At 35.9% G+C, this 18726-nt stretch overlaps 1 protein-coding gene across 2 annotated transcripts in view; it reads right to left on the reverse strand.

Moving 5' to 3' along the window:
• The window catches only part of HBS1L (HBS1 like translational GTPase), an 81742-nt gene extending 67932 nt beyond the window's left edge, over positions 1-13810 (reverse strand). For both annotated transcript variants that reach the window (XM_090279876.1, XM_090279877.1), the window contains exons 1-3: positions 13653-13810; positions 9979-10044; positions 2143-2268 (exon numbers count right to left, since the gene is read on the reverse strand). In XM_090279876.1, coding sequence (XP_090136002.1) covers positions 2143-2268; positions 9979-10044; positions 13653-13695 — 235 coding nt within the window. In that variant the 5' untranslated portion in view covers positions 13696-13810. The remainder of the gene's footprint in view (positions 1-2142; positions 2269-9978; positions 10045-13652) is intronic.
• Between the last annotated feature and the right edge of the window lie 4916 nt (positions 13811-18726).

The raw sequence follows: 18726 nt of genomic DNA on the forward strand, positions 1-18726 counted from the left end.
AGTGAAGTACTTGACACTTGGTAATGATAATAAATGACTGTTACTGGTTTACATATTTAGTATGTTTTATCATTACTTTAAAGTAGCGATTTTCAACCCGTGTGCCAAACATGCGATATCTGACGATTTAGCAGGGGCATTGACCTCTTTTCCCCTAGACTGTCAAATAACAAAGGACACTAGGCAACACAACAGTAGCCATCTGGTGTGAATGAGTCAAAATTACATTTATTTTTTTGTCAGATCAGCAAACTATATATTTTTGTTTTTAGTAATTAGTTTACGTGCACCAAGAGATTAAAAAAACAGGCTGAAAATTGCTGCTGTAGAGTGTACTCTTTCCCTTACTAAAAAATGTGCTCTAAAACAGTATGCCGTGTTACACCACAGCCGCCTCATACGCCTTATTCACCGAGTCTTCATTTCATCGCGCTTTACACAGTAACGTGCTAAAAGGCTTGCAGACTAACAGCAGTGGGCATACAATACAGACTGGGTGTACAACATGCCATACTATTAGGTCTGTGTAAGTGCACTCTGTGATGTTCGCACACCAATGAAGTCACCTAACAACACCTTTCTCAGAACGTAACCTGTTGTTTAGGGGTACATGACTGTGTTAAAAATAAATTCCTCAAATATCTGAGTAATTCTGCTTTGCTATAGTCCAACATTAATTTTAGAACAATAATGTATACTTGGAAAATTATACCATACCTGTGTCATTATAGCAACTATTTTCTACACATACACAAGGAGTAGAAATATGAACTCAAACTGTCTTGATTCATATCCTAATGCCACTTACTAGCTGGTACAATGTGTCTCATTTTTCTCACCTCTAATATGAGGACAATTAACTGGCCTATCTCTGAAGGTTGCTGTGAAGATTAAACACATTAATACCGGAATATATTTAGAACAGTTCCTGGAAAGCGTTTAGTAAAGGTCAGCTAACATCATCATTATCGTTATCATGTAATTATGTCAGATGGGAATGATTAACTTTTATTCTCAAACATAACGTTGAATTTCATACTTTCTTAATCAGCCTGAGGCACAGCAGAAAAAATATAAGACTGCTACTCTATTCCCACTCTCTCACCCCACAACTGTAACATTTTCTTCAAATATACAATCAAATACTAATAGTTTATATAGCAGCTTCTCTATAAGCTTCTATCCATATTGTTAAATATATTTGCAGTTGATAAAGAAATTTTTTAAACTCTATCACTTAGTGACATCACCATGACAATGTTTCCCTTTCTGATTTCATGTATTTGTGCTTTGTCTCCATTTTTCTTGATATGGTTATTTTACTGACTTATTCAATGCTCAGCTTTCAGATTCTTAATTTTTTTTTTCAAAGTAATTGTTACTAATTTTCAATTTATCAACACTCATAGAGAAAAATTCACACTCTAGAAAAAGTGCAAATCAGCTCAACCCTGCTCACTACCAAGAGACGGTTTCACTGTCATACCTGGCCATTTTAGTTCTGCTATACTGTTCATCTACCTATGGCTTGAGTGATATGTTTGAAACAATGTCACGTTTGAATTTTACTTATAAGAGACCAAGTCGAAATACAAATATCTTTGTTAGAATGTTTAAGAGAATGGAAAAGATGCAAATTCAGAACCATTATCATTACCATGTACAAGTTCTATCTTGAAACTTAATTTACATGGACTTGACCCATCAAGACACTTATATAGTGTTACTCTGGACCTAAAATATTTTAAAAGAGAAAAAAGAAAAACAGCCTTCTGGAACCTAACGCTTTGTAAAGAAATGAACTTTTGTAATCTAATCATAATCTCTACATAGGGCTTATGAAACAATAATAATTAAAAGACAATAGATCACTGAAGTTTCTCTCCTAAGATCAGATCAAGATTTCAACAAAAAAATTCCAGCTACTAAATAATAGCCACACAATCAGTTTTCAAATAAACAGTTAACCATATATTTTGGTTACAAAATACATTTAATAAAATGTAAATTATCTTTGAAAATATAATAAGATGCATTTGTACTTTTACTACCCACAATCACTATCATGAACAATCACAATAAAATGGTAAATTCTACTATATTCATTATTAATTATTTTCAAACAAGAAATACAGACCATACCTTGATCAAATCCACTTAGCTGACTGTTCAAAAGAGAATTGGAGGATTCCTTCAGATCTTCATAATCATATTCTTCTACAGGCTCCACAACAGGTTTGTCACGTCGTGAGTAAATAAACTGAGCAGCTAGAATATCAATGATGGAAGAAAATGATTGAAGAATGCTTTTGTACATCCACTTCTCATTAACTTTTTAAACAAAGTTAAAGTAAAAATTAGGGATTCTGATCTACTACCTATAGTCATTTATCTAAATTCTAAAATAATGAATAGAAACAAAGACAAAATATCATATCTTAAATCCTTCTCAAATGTCCTAACTATTCATTAGCCTCTTACTTTCCCTTTTTCCTTCTTTCTTCCTATCTCCAAAACCATTCCTCTGAGCTTACTTTCTCTACAGTTTTCAAAACTACCTTTCATAATACATCATTTGTCTATTAATCTATCTCCCTTAAAATCATCTTTTCTTTGGTACAAATATTCCAAACCTCATATCAAACTTGCTTTTTGGTGTAATTAAGAAAACACAGACTAGCCTTCAATTTCCAAGAATTGCTGATTTGCCCAAACCCAAGAGTTGACCAAAATCATAGGTCTTCACTTTTGAACATCTCACCTTCAACCATACACTGACTCTGTATACTAATGTCATACATCTAACTTTAACTTTTGGACACCAGTCTGTGCTACTCCACAGTACTGATACAGTGTTACCACTCGATATGTAATTGGGTATTATAAATTTCATTAAAAGGAGGAAAGACAAAATATGAAAGTGCCAATATATGCTTGCGTATCATATACAAAATACAAGTGAGCAAAGAAGAAAATCCTCATGCATGCCCGAAGTGTTGACTCCTCTGCCTCAACTCGTTGCCCATTCAACTCAATTCCTGGAGACTATATTCAATTGTGAAGGAATAATATTAAAGAATATGTTTAGAAAGATAAAAATATCAATACAGTATTCTAAAGGTGAGGTGTTATTAGGGGTTTTATATGATTTAACTTTCTGGAAGAACTTGTGACCCCTAAGCCTATTGCTTAGCATTCCCACATTAGACTTTTGTGAAGGTCTTCAGGAAGTCACTACTTATGAAAGTAAGGAAAACTACATTCAAAATTTATAGATAATGCATATATCAACCAATAATACTATGACTTATGTGTAAAACCTATACTCAGAATGGCATGACGTTAAGTGCTATCTATTCACAGGATAAATAAATGATGGCCAAAGAGATTAGCAGGAAGGGAAAAAAAAATGTAATGACGTATTTTAAAAGCCAATAACTTGTACAGATGACGTGTTATAGAAGCACAAAAGATTAAGTAATCACTGAAGACTGGGGCAGTTATAACAAGGAGGTAAGAACATCAGAAAAACTGAAGAGGTGGAAGACATCTTAGACAAGAACAAAATAAGAGAACTAAAGAACTGGTTAGAGAATTCAATTTATTCTGCTATAATACACATTTCCTTAATCAAATGAGCTCATACCAAATGAAAACAGGAGAATATGAAGGGATAATACTCAAGTTGCTTTGGTTTATGAGATTTTCCCAATACATCAATGTTTTACATCACTGCATAACAACACCAGGTACAAAGTCCAAGAACACCAACCACAGATTATTATTCTATAATTGTGATTATACTGTAATACCAGATAGCCCCACATTCTTCCTTTGGCTCAGTTCGTCCACATATCCTATAACCACTTAAGCTACAGACAAGCAAATTAACTTCCTTGCTTTACTTTGTGTCTTCTCTATAAAAACCTTGCTCCCATCTCCTATAGTGGAGCACTCCTGACCACTTGCAGTTTGGAGTTGCCTAATTCAAATTGTCTGCTCCAAAAAACTCTTAAAAAAATTAATATGCCTTACTTTATCTTTTGACACCTCTAATTGCATTAGTTGAAACAAATTCAGAACCATTCAAATAAAGCTTTATATATATAGCCTCTTTCTGCTATCCCAAGCTCCAGGATGTATATTCAATATTCAGTATCACAGTCAATCCTACTAAAAGGGAAAAAAGCTTAACATTTAGAAATCACCATCTCAACAGGAAAACTGCTTAAGAGAGTTAAAAAATATATACATTTGCTGATGAATTTTAGAAATTCCTATTGATAAAATCACTTAATTATCAAAATTTATTAGACCAAAAATGTAATCATCTCTTCAATGGCATTACCTGCTTCTATAAGAATATATCCTTCTAAAACTACTAATTTTCCATTAAAAATCACTTGGAAAATATGCCCTAAAAAAGAAGAGTTTCTGATATTATATTGCTATTTTATATAGTCAGACAGGTGCTGCTTTACAACAGGAATACATTCTGAAAATTGCATCATTAGATTCTGTCGTTCTGCAAGCATCGTAATGTACTTACACAAACTTAGATTATATAGCTAGCCTATTACACACCTAAGCTATCTGGTATACCAACTTCATATATGTGGTCTGTCATTGACTGAAACATTATTATGTATGTGTTTCGAAAAATCTAAAAAACCAAAAACCACATGCTTTAAAAATATCAGTTTGTCATAGAAGAAACTCAACACCATTTATCTCTTGCTTTGATAAAGCTGCTTGACATCTTCGTGTGTACAAAAGTAACTCTCAGAGTCAGACTGTCCTGGACGTGAACCACACACAAGACACACATCAAGAACTGGGAGAGACAAGGGTAAATTCTGACCCCAAGAAAACTAGGCCACAAATGCAAATGTCAGAAAAACACTCTCACAATGCCCAACCTTGTGTACTTCTCTCATTATTCAAGATTAAGCATGACTTCTCCACATAAGACTAGATAAATGAATGTGTTAACCTGAAATAGTAAGATGTTTTTCAGTAGTCCCTCTCTCTATGAAGGTTTTCACCCTTGTGCAAGCCATACTCAACCAACTCCCAAGTCCTGGAGGCCTATAATTATCTCTTTGAACCTACAACGTCTGTCCAGAAAGTATCCAGCCATGTGCTATGAAAAATAGACATTTATTGAAGAAGATATAAGATACAAGAAACACTGTACACAGGACAATGATGTACCCTTCAAAGTAGGCACCTTGGCCCAATCACCATCAGCTACCCCATATTTCCCTGAATCTTATTTACAGTCCTAAATCTCTTCCCTTTCAAAAGTGACTTTAGTTTTGGGAAAAGCCAGATGTCACAGAGCGCCAAATCTGGGCTGTAGGGAGGCTGAGTCACCTGGCTGATTTAATGTTTTGCCAAAAAACTCTGCACGAGACGTGACGCATGAGCAGGCGTGTTGTGATGAAGCTGCGAATCACCAGTTGCCCACTGCTGTGGCCTTCTAAATCACTCAAATAGCTTCCGTGCAGGAATGTTCAAGCTTAATGCAAAATCTGATGCAAATTCATTGCTCTACTCACTCTGCCATTTTGAATTCAACAGCCACACTATACACATGCTCACTCAAAGGCTTCTCCCACCCCCACTGACTAATACAGTGAAGTCATCATTGTTCACGCATGCTCATTCTAGTCCACTCTCCTCAGCTGCCAGGTTACATCAAGGTCGCACAAACCGTTCTCATTAATATTAACAATGGTTGAACTTTTTCTGCACAGACCTCGTATTTCCAAATCCAATGCTTTCACCTTTGTCCTAAACAAAGGGTTCTCAAAACAAGTCTAAGAATACCCTGGAGGTCTTATTAAAAGGGTAGCTACACCCTGCCCTCAGAGACTTTAACTCCAGGATAAGGTCAAGAACTGCTTTTCTAACAAATTCTGAATTATGCTAAAGGTACATGGACCACATTTTAAAAACATGCTCTAAAACATCTTCATGTCTTCCAAATCAGTGTAATATTCTCCTATCTACCTACATATACTTATGTACCACCTTCAATCCAGACTACTATGTAGAATAATTTTTTAAAATCTCCTAATTATCACAGCGACATCATCATCTCAGTTTCATGAGCATGACATGCTTTCTACTATACTTATGAGTGATCAAATAAGTGCTGTGAGACATCACTATCACCTAGTCAACTGTGATAATGAATTGTCAGAGTCCAAAGGGTTATCCTCAATCTCTACAAAATGTGATCTTTTGAACCCCTGAATGAGTTTAAACAAATGCTGATAAAGCTACCTCCAGCTTCTAACCAGCCTTCTTTACTCTGTTTTATGAAGCTAGGGTTGAAGGCCATGTAAAGCACATTTCTTCTTTGACAGGTGGCTTCCTTTTAGAACCAGCCAACAGGCAGATGCTAAAGGAAGACTGGAAGGCTGGAGGATGAAAACCAAATGCTCCTTCCCTTTTTGCTTCTTATCCAGTAACTGTCACCCCAGCAGCACTTCATCTTAAAGAAGCAGTTTGTTCCAGTAACAGCAATTAATTATCAGTTTGCAGTTTTCCAGAACTCCCAGAACCAGCTTCAATGTACTCCACCCTCCGCCCAATCCTCAGACACTATAATCAGCCAGTTGTCTAGAATTGCCTCTTCAAAGGCTGAATTCCAGCTTCACAGGTACTCTTCGGAGACACTGAATACCAGTTTCAGAGGTACTCTTCGGAGACACCAGTACCAGCCATGCTGTGTCCCCCTCCTCAGAGGTCTGAGTCTCAACTCTACAGTCTCTCTTTTGAACTTCAAAGGCAGAGAACAAAGTACAATGATCTCAACGCAGGTCTAAGTCCCAGCAACAAGGAGCCCCTTCATATGCTTCTAAAAGGTTGGTTTCAACTTCATTCATTTGTTCCACTAGGAAATAGGATGGGAAATGCTTCCTGAAGTTACTACCTCCTCGGTACTTTTGTTGTTCTTTTTGCATTTTTTGTTCTCTAATACCTACCTAGTTAACAACTTTTCACATTAAATTCTCTGGAAAAATAACTGATGCAATTTCTGTCTAACAGGATACTGACTGGAAACAGTGTAATATTAAAGGAAAAGTGGAAAGGCCCTAATTAGTTATGCTAAATGAGGAAAGTATTTAAAAAGAGCTACATGTATTTCTTTTTTTAATATGCTTTATTGATTATGCTGTTACGGTTGTCCCAACTTCTTTTCCCTTGGTTTCCCTCCACCCAGTGACCCCCTCCTCCCTCTAGTCGTCCACCCCCCCACACACCTTAGTCCATGCCCAATGGTTGTGCATATAGTTCTTCTCAACATCTTCCTGTCTACTCCACTTCCTCCTACTATGCTTCTTAATTCCTGTACCATCACCCTCCCTTTCCCCCCATCGCCCTCCCTGCTGACCTCCTCCCAAAATGTTCCCCATACCTATAGTTCTTTTCCCACTCTCACTGCCTACTTAGTTTGCCTTTGTTTCAGTTCCCTAGCTTCTGTTGTTGGTTGTTGTGATAGTTTTCATTTTAATGTTCATACTTTGATCCTCTTTAACATTTCATATAACAGTGATTTGGATCTGATGAACTCCTTCTGTTTTACTTTGTCCTGGAAGCACTTTCTCTGCCCTTCTATTCTGAATGACAGCTTTGCTGGATAGAGTAATCGTGGTTGTAGGTTTTTGCTTTTCATTACTTTGAATATTTCCTGCCAGTCCCTTCTTGCCTGCAGTTTCTTTTGAAGAAATCAGCTGATCGTCTTATTAGGACCCCTTTTTATATAATTCTCTTCTTCTCTCTTGCTGCTTTTAAGATTCTCTCTTTAGCCTTAATTTTTGACATTTTGATTATAATGTGTCTTGGTGTGGTTCTCCCTGGGTCCAGTTTTTTTGAACTCTGTGCTTCCTGGACCTGTAAGTCTATTTCCTTCCCCAAGTTAGGGAAGTTCTGCTTCATTATTTTTTCACATAACTTTTCAATTTCTAGTTCTTCTTCTTCACCTTCTGGCAACCCTATGATTTGGATGTTAGCCCGCTTATAGCTATCTCATAGGTTTCTGAGCCTCTCCTCATTTTCCTCACTTCTCGTTTCCTCTTTCTGCACTGGTTGACTGTTTGTTCCTTCCCTATGTTCCGATTTGTTGATTTGATCCCTGGTTTTCTTTCCCTCACCATTAGTTTTGTATGTGTTTTCATTCATTTCAGCAGGGCCAGCCTTCATTCCTTCCCCATCTTATTTAAGATCTGCTGTTAGGTTTGTAAGCATTTTTATAACCAAAGCTCTGAACTGTGCCTCAGAAAGATTTCCTGCCTCAGAAAGATTCCCTATGTGCTACTTTGTTAGATTAGATATTTGCTGCCTGGTCAGCTGCGTCACCAGGATCTCTACCATGATCTGTGCCATCCCGACAGTTTTGTGTTTACCTTTGCTTCCTGGGCAGGGCCATCACACCTCCTATGCTATAGGGGGCAGAGCCCCGTGCACTCATCACTACCAGGCAACCCTTCTCACCACGCTGTGGTGCTCTGTGTGGGGGCGGGGGTCCACGATGGATTCCTGTCATTCACTCTCTGCTGAGAGACCAGGAGCCTCCTCCTCCATCCCCACCCTCTCTGGCCCTCACAATCCGAGGCAATGGGGGTCTGCCTTCCCCAGCATTAGAATCGTGAGCTGACAGGTCTGGTCTGCAGCCAGGGGTGCTCACCAGGTGTTCCTCGCCTCTTTTAAATATGGATGTCTGTGATGACCATCGTCCCACCACCGTCGCTGCAGCTGCCACCGCCAACACAGCTTGACCTCTCCACCCAGGCTTCGCCCCTCCTACCCATCAAGACAAGCACCACTTCTTTATAACTTCATACATTGAACTTCCATGTAGCTTTATTTTCTGGAACTTCTGGTTATTTCTGGTTTTGCAGTAGTTGTATTCCTTCTTAGTTGTGGAGGGAGACAGAGCGTGTCAGTCTAGGCCTCCATCTTGGCCGGAAGTCCATGTATTTCACATTAACAAGAAAAAAATGATGATGGAAAGAACAGAAGTACTAAGACAACTTCCAGAGGGCCTACGGCTTTATAAAGAAAATGGGAATTCTAAAAAGTCAGAAGAGACATATTTGGTCTAAAATGGTACATGCTTAGAGGACAGCTCAGCAGACCACAATGTATTAAAGAAAAGGCAGACTTTGATGAAAATGTTAATCACATTAAGCCTTTAAACTTGTGGAAAATGAGTTTTATGAATTACATTTATGCTGTACCTAACTATATTTCATTGTACCTCTCTTTTATGACATAGTAAAATTTTGCAGGGCATTTTAACTAATTGTTTATAGAGTAGATTGAAATTTGAAGATAGATGTATTGTTAGAGAAATTAGTAAAAGAAAAGTTGGAATCAAAGATTTAATCTTTGCTGGATAGAACATATGAATGTTTTCTTCATACACTGGCAAAAAAGAAAACTTGGCAGATTCAACAGAAGATGCAGCTCTGATGTGGAATCCTAAAGGAATCTGAACTCTAAATCAATCTATGGCTTCATCAGAAGTCTGAACTCCATGTAGCTGATTTATTTACCCAATTGTTTAACAAGAGATAGAGTAAAACACTGTACAAAGGGATTCTGTGCACAACACTTCAATGTTTCTAATGTTCAGGAGATTCCTGAGACTATATAAGTAACTTGTCTGCTTTCAGAAGTTTTAGTTTTAGATAAGAATCACCATTTTAGTACAATTTAGATAAGCTGTATATTAGAATGAATATTGGAAAAGCCAGTTTTCTGAGTTTTTTTCAAATTGTTTAAAGCTAAATGATGGAATCAAAACTTTAAATTCTATTCACACCTTTAAAAGGAAACATATAATTATCTTTTTAAATGTTACATAGTATTACGGTCTTATGGAACACTGTAGTATTAGAATGACAATAATATGTACTTAACATTTTTAAACACCTAAATAATGAAAATCAAATTATTTCCCACCTGTTGATGGTGAAATACAATAATCATCCTCTACAGACTGGCCATAGAGATCATCATCTTCAAAATCTAAAATAAAACCACAAGAGATCAATTCATTTACAAGTTCTTATATTCTTTGTAATTAACAAGAAAGCATCTGAATTTTTTCCAAAAGATATTAAATTGGTTATCAAAATTAAAGGAACTTGGACTCCAATCAGTGTGGCTCAGTTGGTTGAGCTTCGTTTTGCAAAGTGAAAGGTCACTGGTTCCATTCCTGATCAGGGCACACGCCTGGGTTACGGGTTTGGTGTCTGGCTGGGGAGGTATACAAGAGGCAACTGATCGATGTTTCTCTCTCTCTTTTTCTCCCTCCCTCCTCCTCTCTCTACAAATAAATAAATAAAATCTTCAAAAAAGAATTAGAACTTGGAATGTCCACTTTTCCAAAAGTCTAAAAATTTTGCTTACAAAGTAGGTATTTACTGACTTTATATTTATAGAGACATACGTGGTTCTTCAGTTTTTAGTTAATTGGGTTTTATTAAGTTATTCCAATTTTTCACCTCATGTGATCAAAAGTAATATAAAATCCCACAGATCACATACTTGGAATTGTCTTTCCAGTGTTGACAAACATCCAAAATGAAATCCATCCACTTTTTTCACCAAATGCCCTCTATAAGCAAAGCATTTATTTTTCCTACAAATAACTAGCACAGGGTATATAATCACCATGAAAGCAGTTTTTCTTCATGCAGAACAAGGTAATCTCTATAAAAACCAGCTTATTCGAAACTCCCTTGAGGTCATTGTGCTTGGGCTAATTGGTCTTTTTTCCTACTGACTAGAGTATGTTTTTAACCAAATTTTTCTAAGGCTGTTTCCTCCTCATGGTTAAAGTTCCCACTCAGACGTCACCTATTTGCAGAAGTCTTCCCTGATCACTCTGGGTAAAAAGCAGGAAGCCCCCGCCCCCCCCACCCCCCCCGCCATCTTTACTCTCTAGTACACTCTTCCAATCAAAAGTCTTCAGAGCATTACGTATATCCATTTCACTCCATGAGACCATAAGCTTCTAGCACAAGACTCTGTCTAGCCAACTACCTGGCACATGTTTGGCACTAAATTAATACTTGTTTTATTATAAATTAATGAATCAAACCATTTAACACTAAAAGCCCACAAAGAACATCAATGTTCACATAAAGTTTTTATTCATCTGACAAATACTGACACTATGTCAGGGACTATTAGAGACGTTTGCAGTAAAACAGTGAGTGACAGGCACATTCCCAGATCTCTACAAACTTGAAATCTAACAGGGAACAGTAAAGAAAATGGACAATTACAAAAGCATATGACAAGTGTTTGACATGAGAAATACAGAGCTATTGGGGAACACACATATGAACAATAAAAACAGAATTGGGAATGGGGTAATTAGGGAAAGATCCCAGGGATATTTAAATGAATTCCAAAGGACAGTTAGCTAGTTTCCGAGGGTATTCATGCAGCAAGAAGGCATGTTCAATGGCTGAAAGCAAATGTCTAGGGCAAAGAGAAGTTAGGTAAATGCTACTACTGGATTAAAATGTGTAATTCAATAAATTAGATGACAATCCCAAATTAATGATAATTAGCAAATAAATGAAGAGCCACTGACAAAAAAATATTTTTAGATATAAAAACCAACAAGCATCTTTTTTACTAGATCAGTTTCTCAATACTTAAATTGAGCCTAAAAGTAACACAATATAAAAAAGACAGGGAATTCTTTCCTCGGATTTTTGTAAAGTGGTTCTTTTTCTCAAAAAAATTTGGGAGTATTTACTTCACGCAATTAATGTGGCAGCTACTGAAGTAAATATCAAGTATGAACTTCGCCTTCCTGGCACTTTTAAATTAGTAGTTAAGGCAGTCATGTAAAGTGCTATCCAAATCACAAACTCTCTCCAATGAAGTTATATTAGTTTTGAGAATTTTTAAATTATTCTGAGAGACAAGGGAATGCTTAACTTGGCAGAAGAGAAATAAATTGAACTCGTAAAATGAGTAGAAATTTTGTAAGCAGGAAAAGGGCATGAGCCTCTGATGCTACAGGAGGAGCTTGGTTATGATGTCATCAATTGTTCCAAAGAAACCTAACAACCTAACCTGGGGTTGCTAAGAAGGTGCTTCGCACTCCCTCCCTCAGGCCAAGCACTTCTCCATGACGCTTTCCCTCACATAGAATTCCTACTCAAACCCACTCTGAATAAGGTGCTGGAACGTCCCTAGCTTCCACAGAATTGTACTTCTTGAAGCATCTCATACTCTAATCATCTATGACTTGTGTCTCTCCCCCTTTAGACTTCGCTCCCAAAGCTTAGATCTGTACTCCAGGGATTCAATTAATGAAGAATATGCACTCAATTAATACTTGTGGAGGAAATGATATTTATTAAAGAAACAAATTACTTTATTAATTAGGCCTGTTCATGTCTATAGCATATCTGCAAAAATATCTCCCAGGCTAAAGTCATTTCTACGTAACAGTGATCCACACCCAATACTTACATCCACTGCAATACTTAAAACAACCTCCATTCTGAAGGAAACACCAGGACCCTAACTAACATATGTCAGGTTGGTTCAGGTACAGTCTCCAAACGTAGAACAGGGTATTAGCTACCCTCCACTATGGTTAGAGCATTCTGATGTCCTGCAGTACCCTGCTGGGAATGCCAATAATAACCACCAACATATTAAGCACACTACATGCTTTGAACTTTACAAAGCAATAGGTCTTTATGCCTCTTTTGCACGCGATCATATTTGTCTATAATTTTAGTTTGTATGAGGCTTAGCGTTGTCCATAATTATTTACTGCACAGAGATGTTGTGCTTGTTCTAAACTAATTCTAACTTCTTTTAAACTCCTAGAAAACGTTCACATCTTTTCTCATTTTTTTCAAATCAGTAAGTCCTTTATGAAGAAGCCCTCTTTCTTCTAGTATTGCTTTTCTTTCCATTCCAAAATACATTTATATTGAGAATTATCAATCAAGAATTAAGTATCCACCTAATACCTAATCGACTTGTTCTTTGGGCCTTTTTAATATGTATCTTTTCTACCGTCTCTTAAATTTCCAATTTAACTTGAAACTCAGAAAATTAACCAGTTGGTTCAAGCCAGATTCTGTACTTAATAGGTATGAAAACACAAAAGCTTTACCATGTATATCTAAAACAGTAGCAGCAAAACTGTTCAATATGGAACCACTAAGTCAATCCGTGTCTTACAAGTAAGCAACGTTTCAAGAGCATTTTTGAAAAGGAGTTAAGGGGTCGGGAAAAGGAACTAAAAGTAGGCAGTGTTTACCGAATCTGGGAGGAAACAAAGCGATGGAGACGTGACAATGCTTACGCGCATAAAAACCACCGGGTCCCAACCTCGCCAAGAGTCCTTCCCATATGACGCCGTATGGCACCTCCTTCGCCCTAAATAAGAGCAGTCCCAGAAAGCAGAAATCACGACATAAAACAACGCCATTCTCTGGCACGCAGAGAGCCTATTATTTTCTCCAGCTGAGCCTGCTATGGATTCCAGGTAGACACCACTGACGAGGAACTCGCACACAGAAGAGGAAGCCAATAAGATGAGATCCCGGCTGGAACGGAGAAAATGACATCGGCATAAGCCTGTCACCTACCTTCATCGTAGTTATAGCCTCGAACATTCCGATGTCGAGCCATGGCGGCGAAGAGGGCGGTCGCCACAGCCCTCTACAAAACAACTGCTCAGAAACTGATAAGGCGCCAACTCCGGCCTGGAGAACACCTAAACGCCATTTTAGCTTCCGGCAGGCCTCTGCGCACGCCCAACGTATAGTCTGCGCACTGCGCGACGGCAACCTCTCAGGGTCAACCGCCTGCCTGGGAACGCATGCGCACTCGTGCAGATTGCGGGAGTCGGGGCGTGGTCTGTTTTGGCGTGGCCCCGCCTACACGCAGGTTGACTGACTGGAGTTCCAAAGAGGCGGAGTTCCACTGCTCAGGATTTGTTGGTTTGGACCAAGTGTTACTAGCGAGTATCCTAGGCCTGCATCGGCGTTCCAGGTTATTTTCCAAGTTTGGTTTCTGATAATGTAGGGGAAAAGCTGACTGTGTGTGGAATAAGAGCCAGCAACATGTCTTTTACAACTTTAATCTTTGAGGCTTCTTTAGGCCCATAATAAGCACTAATAAACTTGTGTATACTTTTTAACGAATTAGCCGAAACTTTAGACGGGGAAAAAATATACTCTTTTTAAGTGGGTATATATAGTAAAATTGAGAATCTGGCTACAATAAATCACCAGGCTTTCATGAAATTCATGGTTTCATGTACATGAGTCCTGCGTTAATACCTCAAGTAAACTGTCATTGGCTGTCTAAATAAAGGATTATCTGCATTATAAAAAAAGATTCACTGAGCCTTCATTTAACACGTAATCCTGTGTAACATGCTGAAGTATTAAATATAGCTTTTTAGATATAGCAAGTGTAAGGCCACTTGTGGTAATGATGAATATTGATGAATTAATCTGCAACCTGCTAGTAAATGTCCTCATTTCTTTGAACACAGTGAATCATGCTATGTAAAAAAAAATCTCAATATCTTACTGAACAAACTACACTTTTTGAAATGGTGATACTTTACATAAAAGATAAGTTCTCAAATTCTAGAAATGAATTAAAAGCTTAATCAGCTTTTTATTATCCGTAATAGTAAGAAATAAAAATACAAATTCAATTCACAAGTGGCTTGAAGTGTAACTTATACATTCACTTGAATGTGTCTGACTACTAAAAATTTGTCCTGAACTATAATTGTTGTTTACTGTAGCTCCAATACAAAATTTTACCAAAAAAAAAAAGTAGTTTCTAATTTTATATGGCTTAAGTGTTTTGTTTATTTTACACTTGTAGGTTATTTTTATATTAATCTATCAATAAAATAGAGATAGTGTATAACTTGTAAAGTTATGAATAATAAATCTACCTATGTAAGATGATTTTATATAGGTGCTTTAAAATTTCAGATGTTATTAAAATACAAATGGCACCGCCAGACCACTGTCATTGTCAAATACAAACTTCAGTATAACTCACAGATATGAAATAGAAGAGTTATACGTTGACCACACCAACAGAACTGTAGGAGCAAAAATGAAGAAACTATTACTTCTACCTGAAGATACTATATAATTTGCCGCTGAGTCATCAATAATACCCGCCCTTAAAATTCTAACTACTCGAGAGCCTTTGCATCTCCAGCATTAAGATTTCAGTAGCAAAGCCCTCACCAATTTCCTCAAAAAGTTTTAGGGATTTTATCCTGTGCACCCAGATCTATTTAGATGTGCTTGTAAGTGTTGTATTGTGGTTTGATGGAAAGTACCATAACTTTGGGGTCACACAGACCAGGATTTTAGTACCATTCTGCCACATTCTGTATGGTAACTTCTTTGGGCTCAATTTTTTCATCTGTAAAACGGATATATGAAGATATGGCTACTATTTGGTGAAAAGTAAATAAAGCGATGGATGTAATAACGTTAGGTGTTACTATAGATTAGTTTGTATTTTCTAAAATGTTATATAGAGGAAATCACATAATATGTATTCTTTTTACCTGATTTCATTCACTCAGTATAATAATTTTTATATTTATTCATGTAGGTACATTAATCAATAGTCATTCCTTTTTATTGCAGAGGGGAATTCCATTGTATAGCTATACCACAATTTGTTTTTCCATTCACCTATGGATAGATATTCAGAATTTCAGTTTTAGTTACAATAAATAAGACCGCTATGATCATTCATGCACAACTTTTTGTATGAACATAGCTTTAATTCATCCTGGGTAAATACCTAGGAGCAAGATGGCTGTGTAGCATGACAAGTTATCTTTAGATTTTTAAGAAACTGCCAAACTTTTCCAAAGTGGCAGTAACATTTTATATTCCCACCATCAGTGTAATTCCTCTTCCTCCACCTCACCATCACTTGGTATGGTCTAAAGGTATTATGTTTATTTCACATTTCTATGTCTTCTTGGTATGGTGTCTGAATCTTTTTGTCACTTTTTAATGGGGTGTTTGTTTTCTTTTTTTTTTTTTAATTTTGGAAAGTTCTTTTTATATTCTGGATATAATTTCTTTATCTGATATATAATTTAGAAATATTTTCCCCAGTTTGTAACTGTTCCTTTCATTTTTAATAGTGTCATTTAAATAGCAAAAATTTTTAGTTTGGATGAACTCCAGTTTATAAATTTTTTAAATATGGGATCGTGCTATTGATTCTGTATCTAAGAAATCTTTGCCTATCCCAAGGTCACAAAATTTTTCTCCTTTTTAAAAATATTTTCACAGTGTTGGGTTTTTAATTTAGATTTATGATCCACTTTCAGTTGATTTTTGTATATAAGGTTTGAATCAAGTTAATTTTTACATATGTATATATTCAACTTCCCAGCACCATTGTTGAAAAGAAGGTCCTTTCTCCACTGAATTGCATCTATATCAAAAATAAGTTGCCCATACATGTATGGTCTATTTCTGGATTATCCATTCTCTTTCATCGAACAATTGATTTATTGACCTAGCTTGACACTGATACCATGATGTCATAATTATTGTAGCTTCATAAATCTTAAAATGAGGTAGTATCAATCCTCCAATTTTGTTATTTTTCAAAGTTCTTTTAGCTATTTTAGGTCATTGGAATTTCCATATACATCTTAAAATAATGTTATCAATTACTACAGATATTCCTATTGGAAGTTTGACTGGTATTTTGTTGAATCTATAGATAATCTGTAGGAAAACTGACATTTAAAATTGCTACAAACATGCAGTATTTCAACACATGCATATCATATATCTCGCCATTGACATATTTTCTTTAACTTCTCTTAATAATGCTTTCTAGTTTTCAGTGACTGTCTTGTGCTAAAGATTTAATTATAATTATTCCATTTTTTTTTTACAAGAACAGCACTTTATTCATAATAGACAAAAACTGGGCATAATGGGAATGTCTCTCAAGAAATACTACTCAGCAACAAGAAGGAATTAACTGATTCTTGTATTGATTCTTGTAACGTCATAAATATCAAAATCCATATATTTTTATTCTATTGTAAATATTTTAAAAATTTTCAAAGTATATAATTAAACTATTAAAATTAATAAGTTAATTAGTACCATAATACACAAAAAAATTGTATATAACAGGGACAAGCATTTGGAACATAAAAGTTAAAAATAAATTAGCTATGTTATTTAAAAAATGATCAAATACTAGGATAAATATAAAGAAATATGTACAAGCCTAAACCAAAACTAGAAAACATTGCTGAGAAAAATAGAGAAACCCACATTACATGGAGATATATACTATGTTAGTGGATTGGAAGACTCACTATTATTATGTTAAATGGAAGAGATGTCAATTACTCCCAATTTAATCTGTGTTCAATGTTATCCTAGTCAAAGTTTAGCAGTTTTGGTGGAAATTGATGGTCAGATTCTGTAATTTAAATGGAGCAGCAAAAATCCTAGAAGGGTTAAGACAATGTCAAAAACGAATGAAGTTAGAGAACTTACACTATCACTAAGACTTGCTTTGATGCAGTAGTGAGACAATGTGATATCAATACAAGGATAGACAAATATAACAATGAAACATGTGGAGAGTTCAGAAACAGATCCACACATATGTGATCACCCAGTTTATTACTACAGCACCAGTGCAGTTCTGCAGTTCTCCAGGAGGAGAAAAGGTAGTCTTGTCAATAAATTGTTTGATTATGAATCTAAAGAGAGAAAAAAGGAGAATATCTGTACAACCGTGAGGTAAGCAGGGCACAAAAAGCACTAACCATAAAAAAAAAATCTACAAATTGAACTTCATTAAAATTAAGAACTTCTGTGATAATACTGTATTGTATATTTGAAAGTTAGATCTTAGAATGATCTAAGAGAATAGATATTAAAAGTTTTCATCACAGGAAAACAAAATTGTAACAATGTGCGGTGATGAGTATTAGCTAGATTTATTGTTGTAATGATTTAGCAATATATACAAATATCAAATTATGTTGTACACCTGAAACTAATATAATGTGTCAATTATATCTCAATTAAAATATTACTTCTGTTCATCAAAAGACAGCATTAAGAAAGTATAAGGGCAAGTTGCAGCCCAGGAGAAGATATATGCAGCATGTATATCTCACAGAGAACTCATATGTAGAATATACAAATGAGCTTATGCACCCCCTCTAAATATTTATCAAATGAAAAATATTTTTTAATATGTAAAAGTCCCAAATAGACATATCACAAAAAAGAATATCCACATGGGCACTGAGCATTTGAAAAGGCCCTCAGCATCACTTACCACTGAAAAAAATGTAGTTAAAATAATAATGAGTATACCCCAACAAGCATGATCAAAATTAAAAGGATTGACAATAGTGAGTGGTGGCAGGGGTGTGTAGCCACTGGAAACCTCAGACATGACTAGTGCGTGTGCATATTGGTCCAACCACTTTGAAAACTTCTGGCAGTATGTCCCAATACTAAAAGTATGTGTGATACAACAAAAATGCCAGTCCTAAGGGCAAACCCAACAAAAATTAGTGCTTGTGTACAAAAATGCTTATAGAAATATTATTCATAGTAACCCTCAAATATAAACAAACCAAATGTTTATCAATAATAAATTAATTGA

The sequence above is a fragment of the Furipterus horrens genome, unplaced genomic scaffold, assembly GCF_987537825.1.
Source record: "Furipterus horrens unplaced genomic scaffold, mFurHor1.1.pri manual_scaffold_6, whole genome shotgun sequence".
In the NCBI taxonomy this organism is placed as follows: Eukaryota; Metazoa; Chordata; class Mammalia; order Chiroptera; family Furipteridae; genus Furipterus; species Furipterus horrens.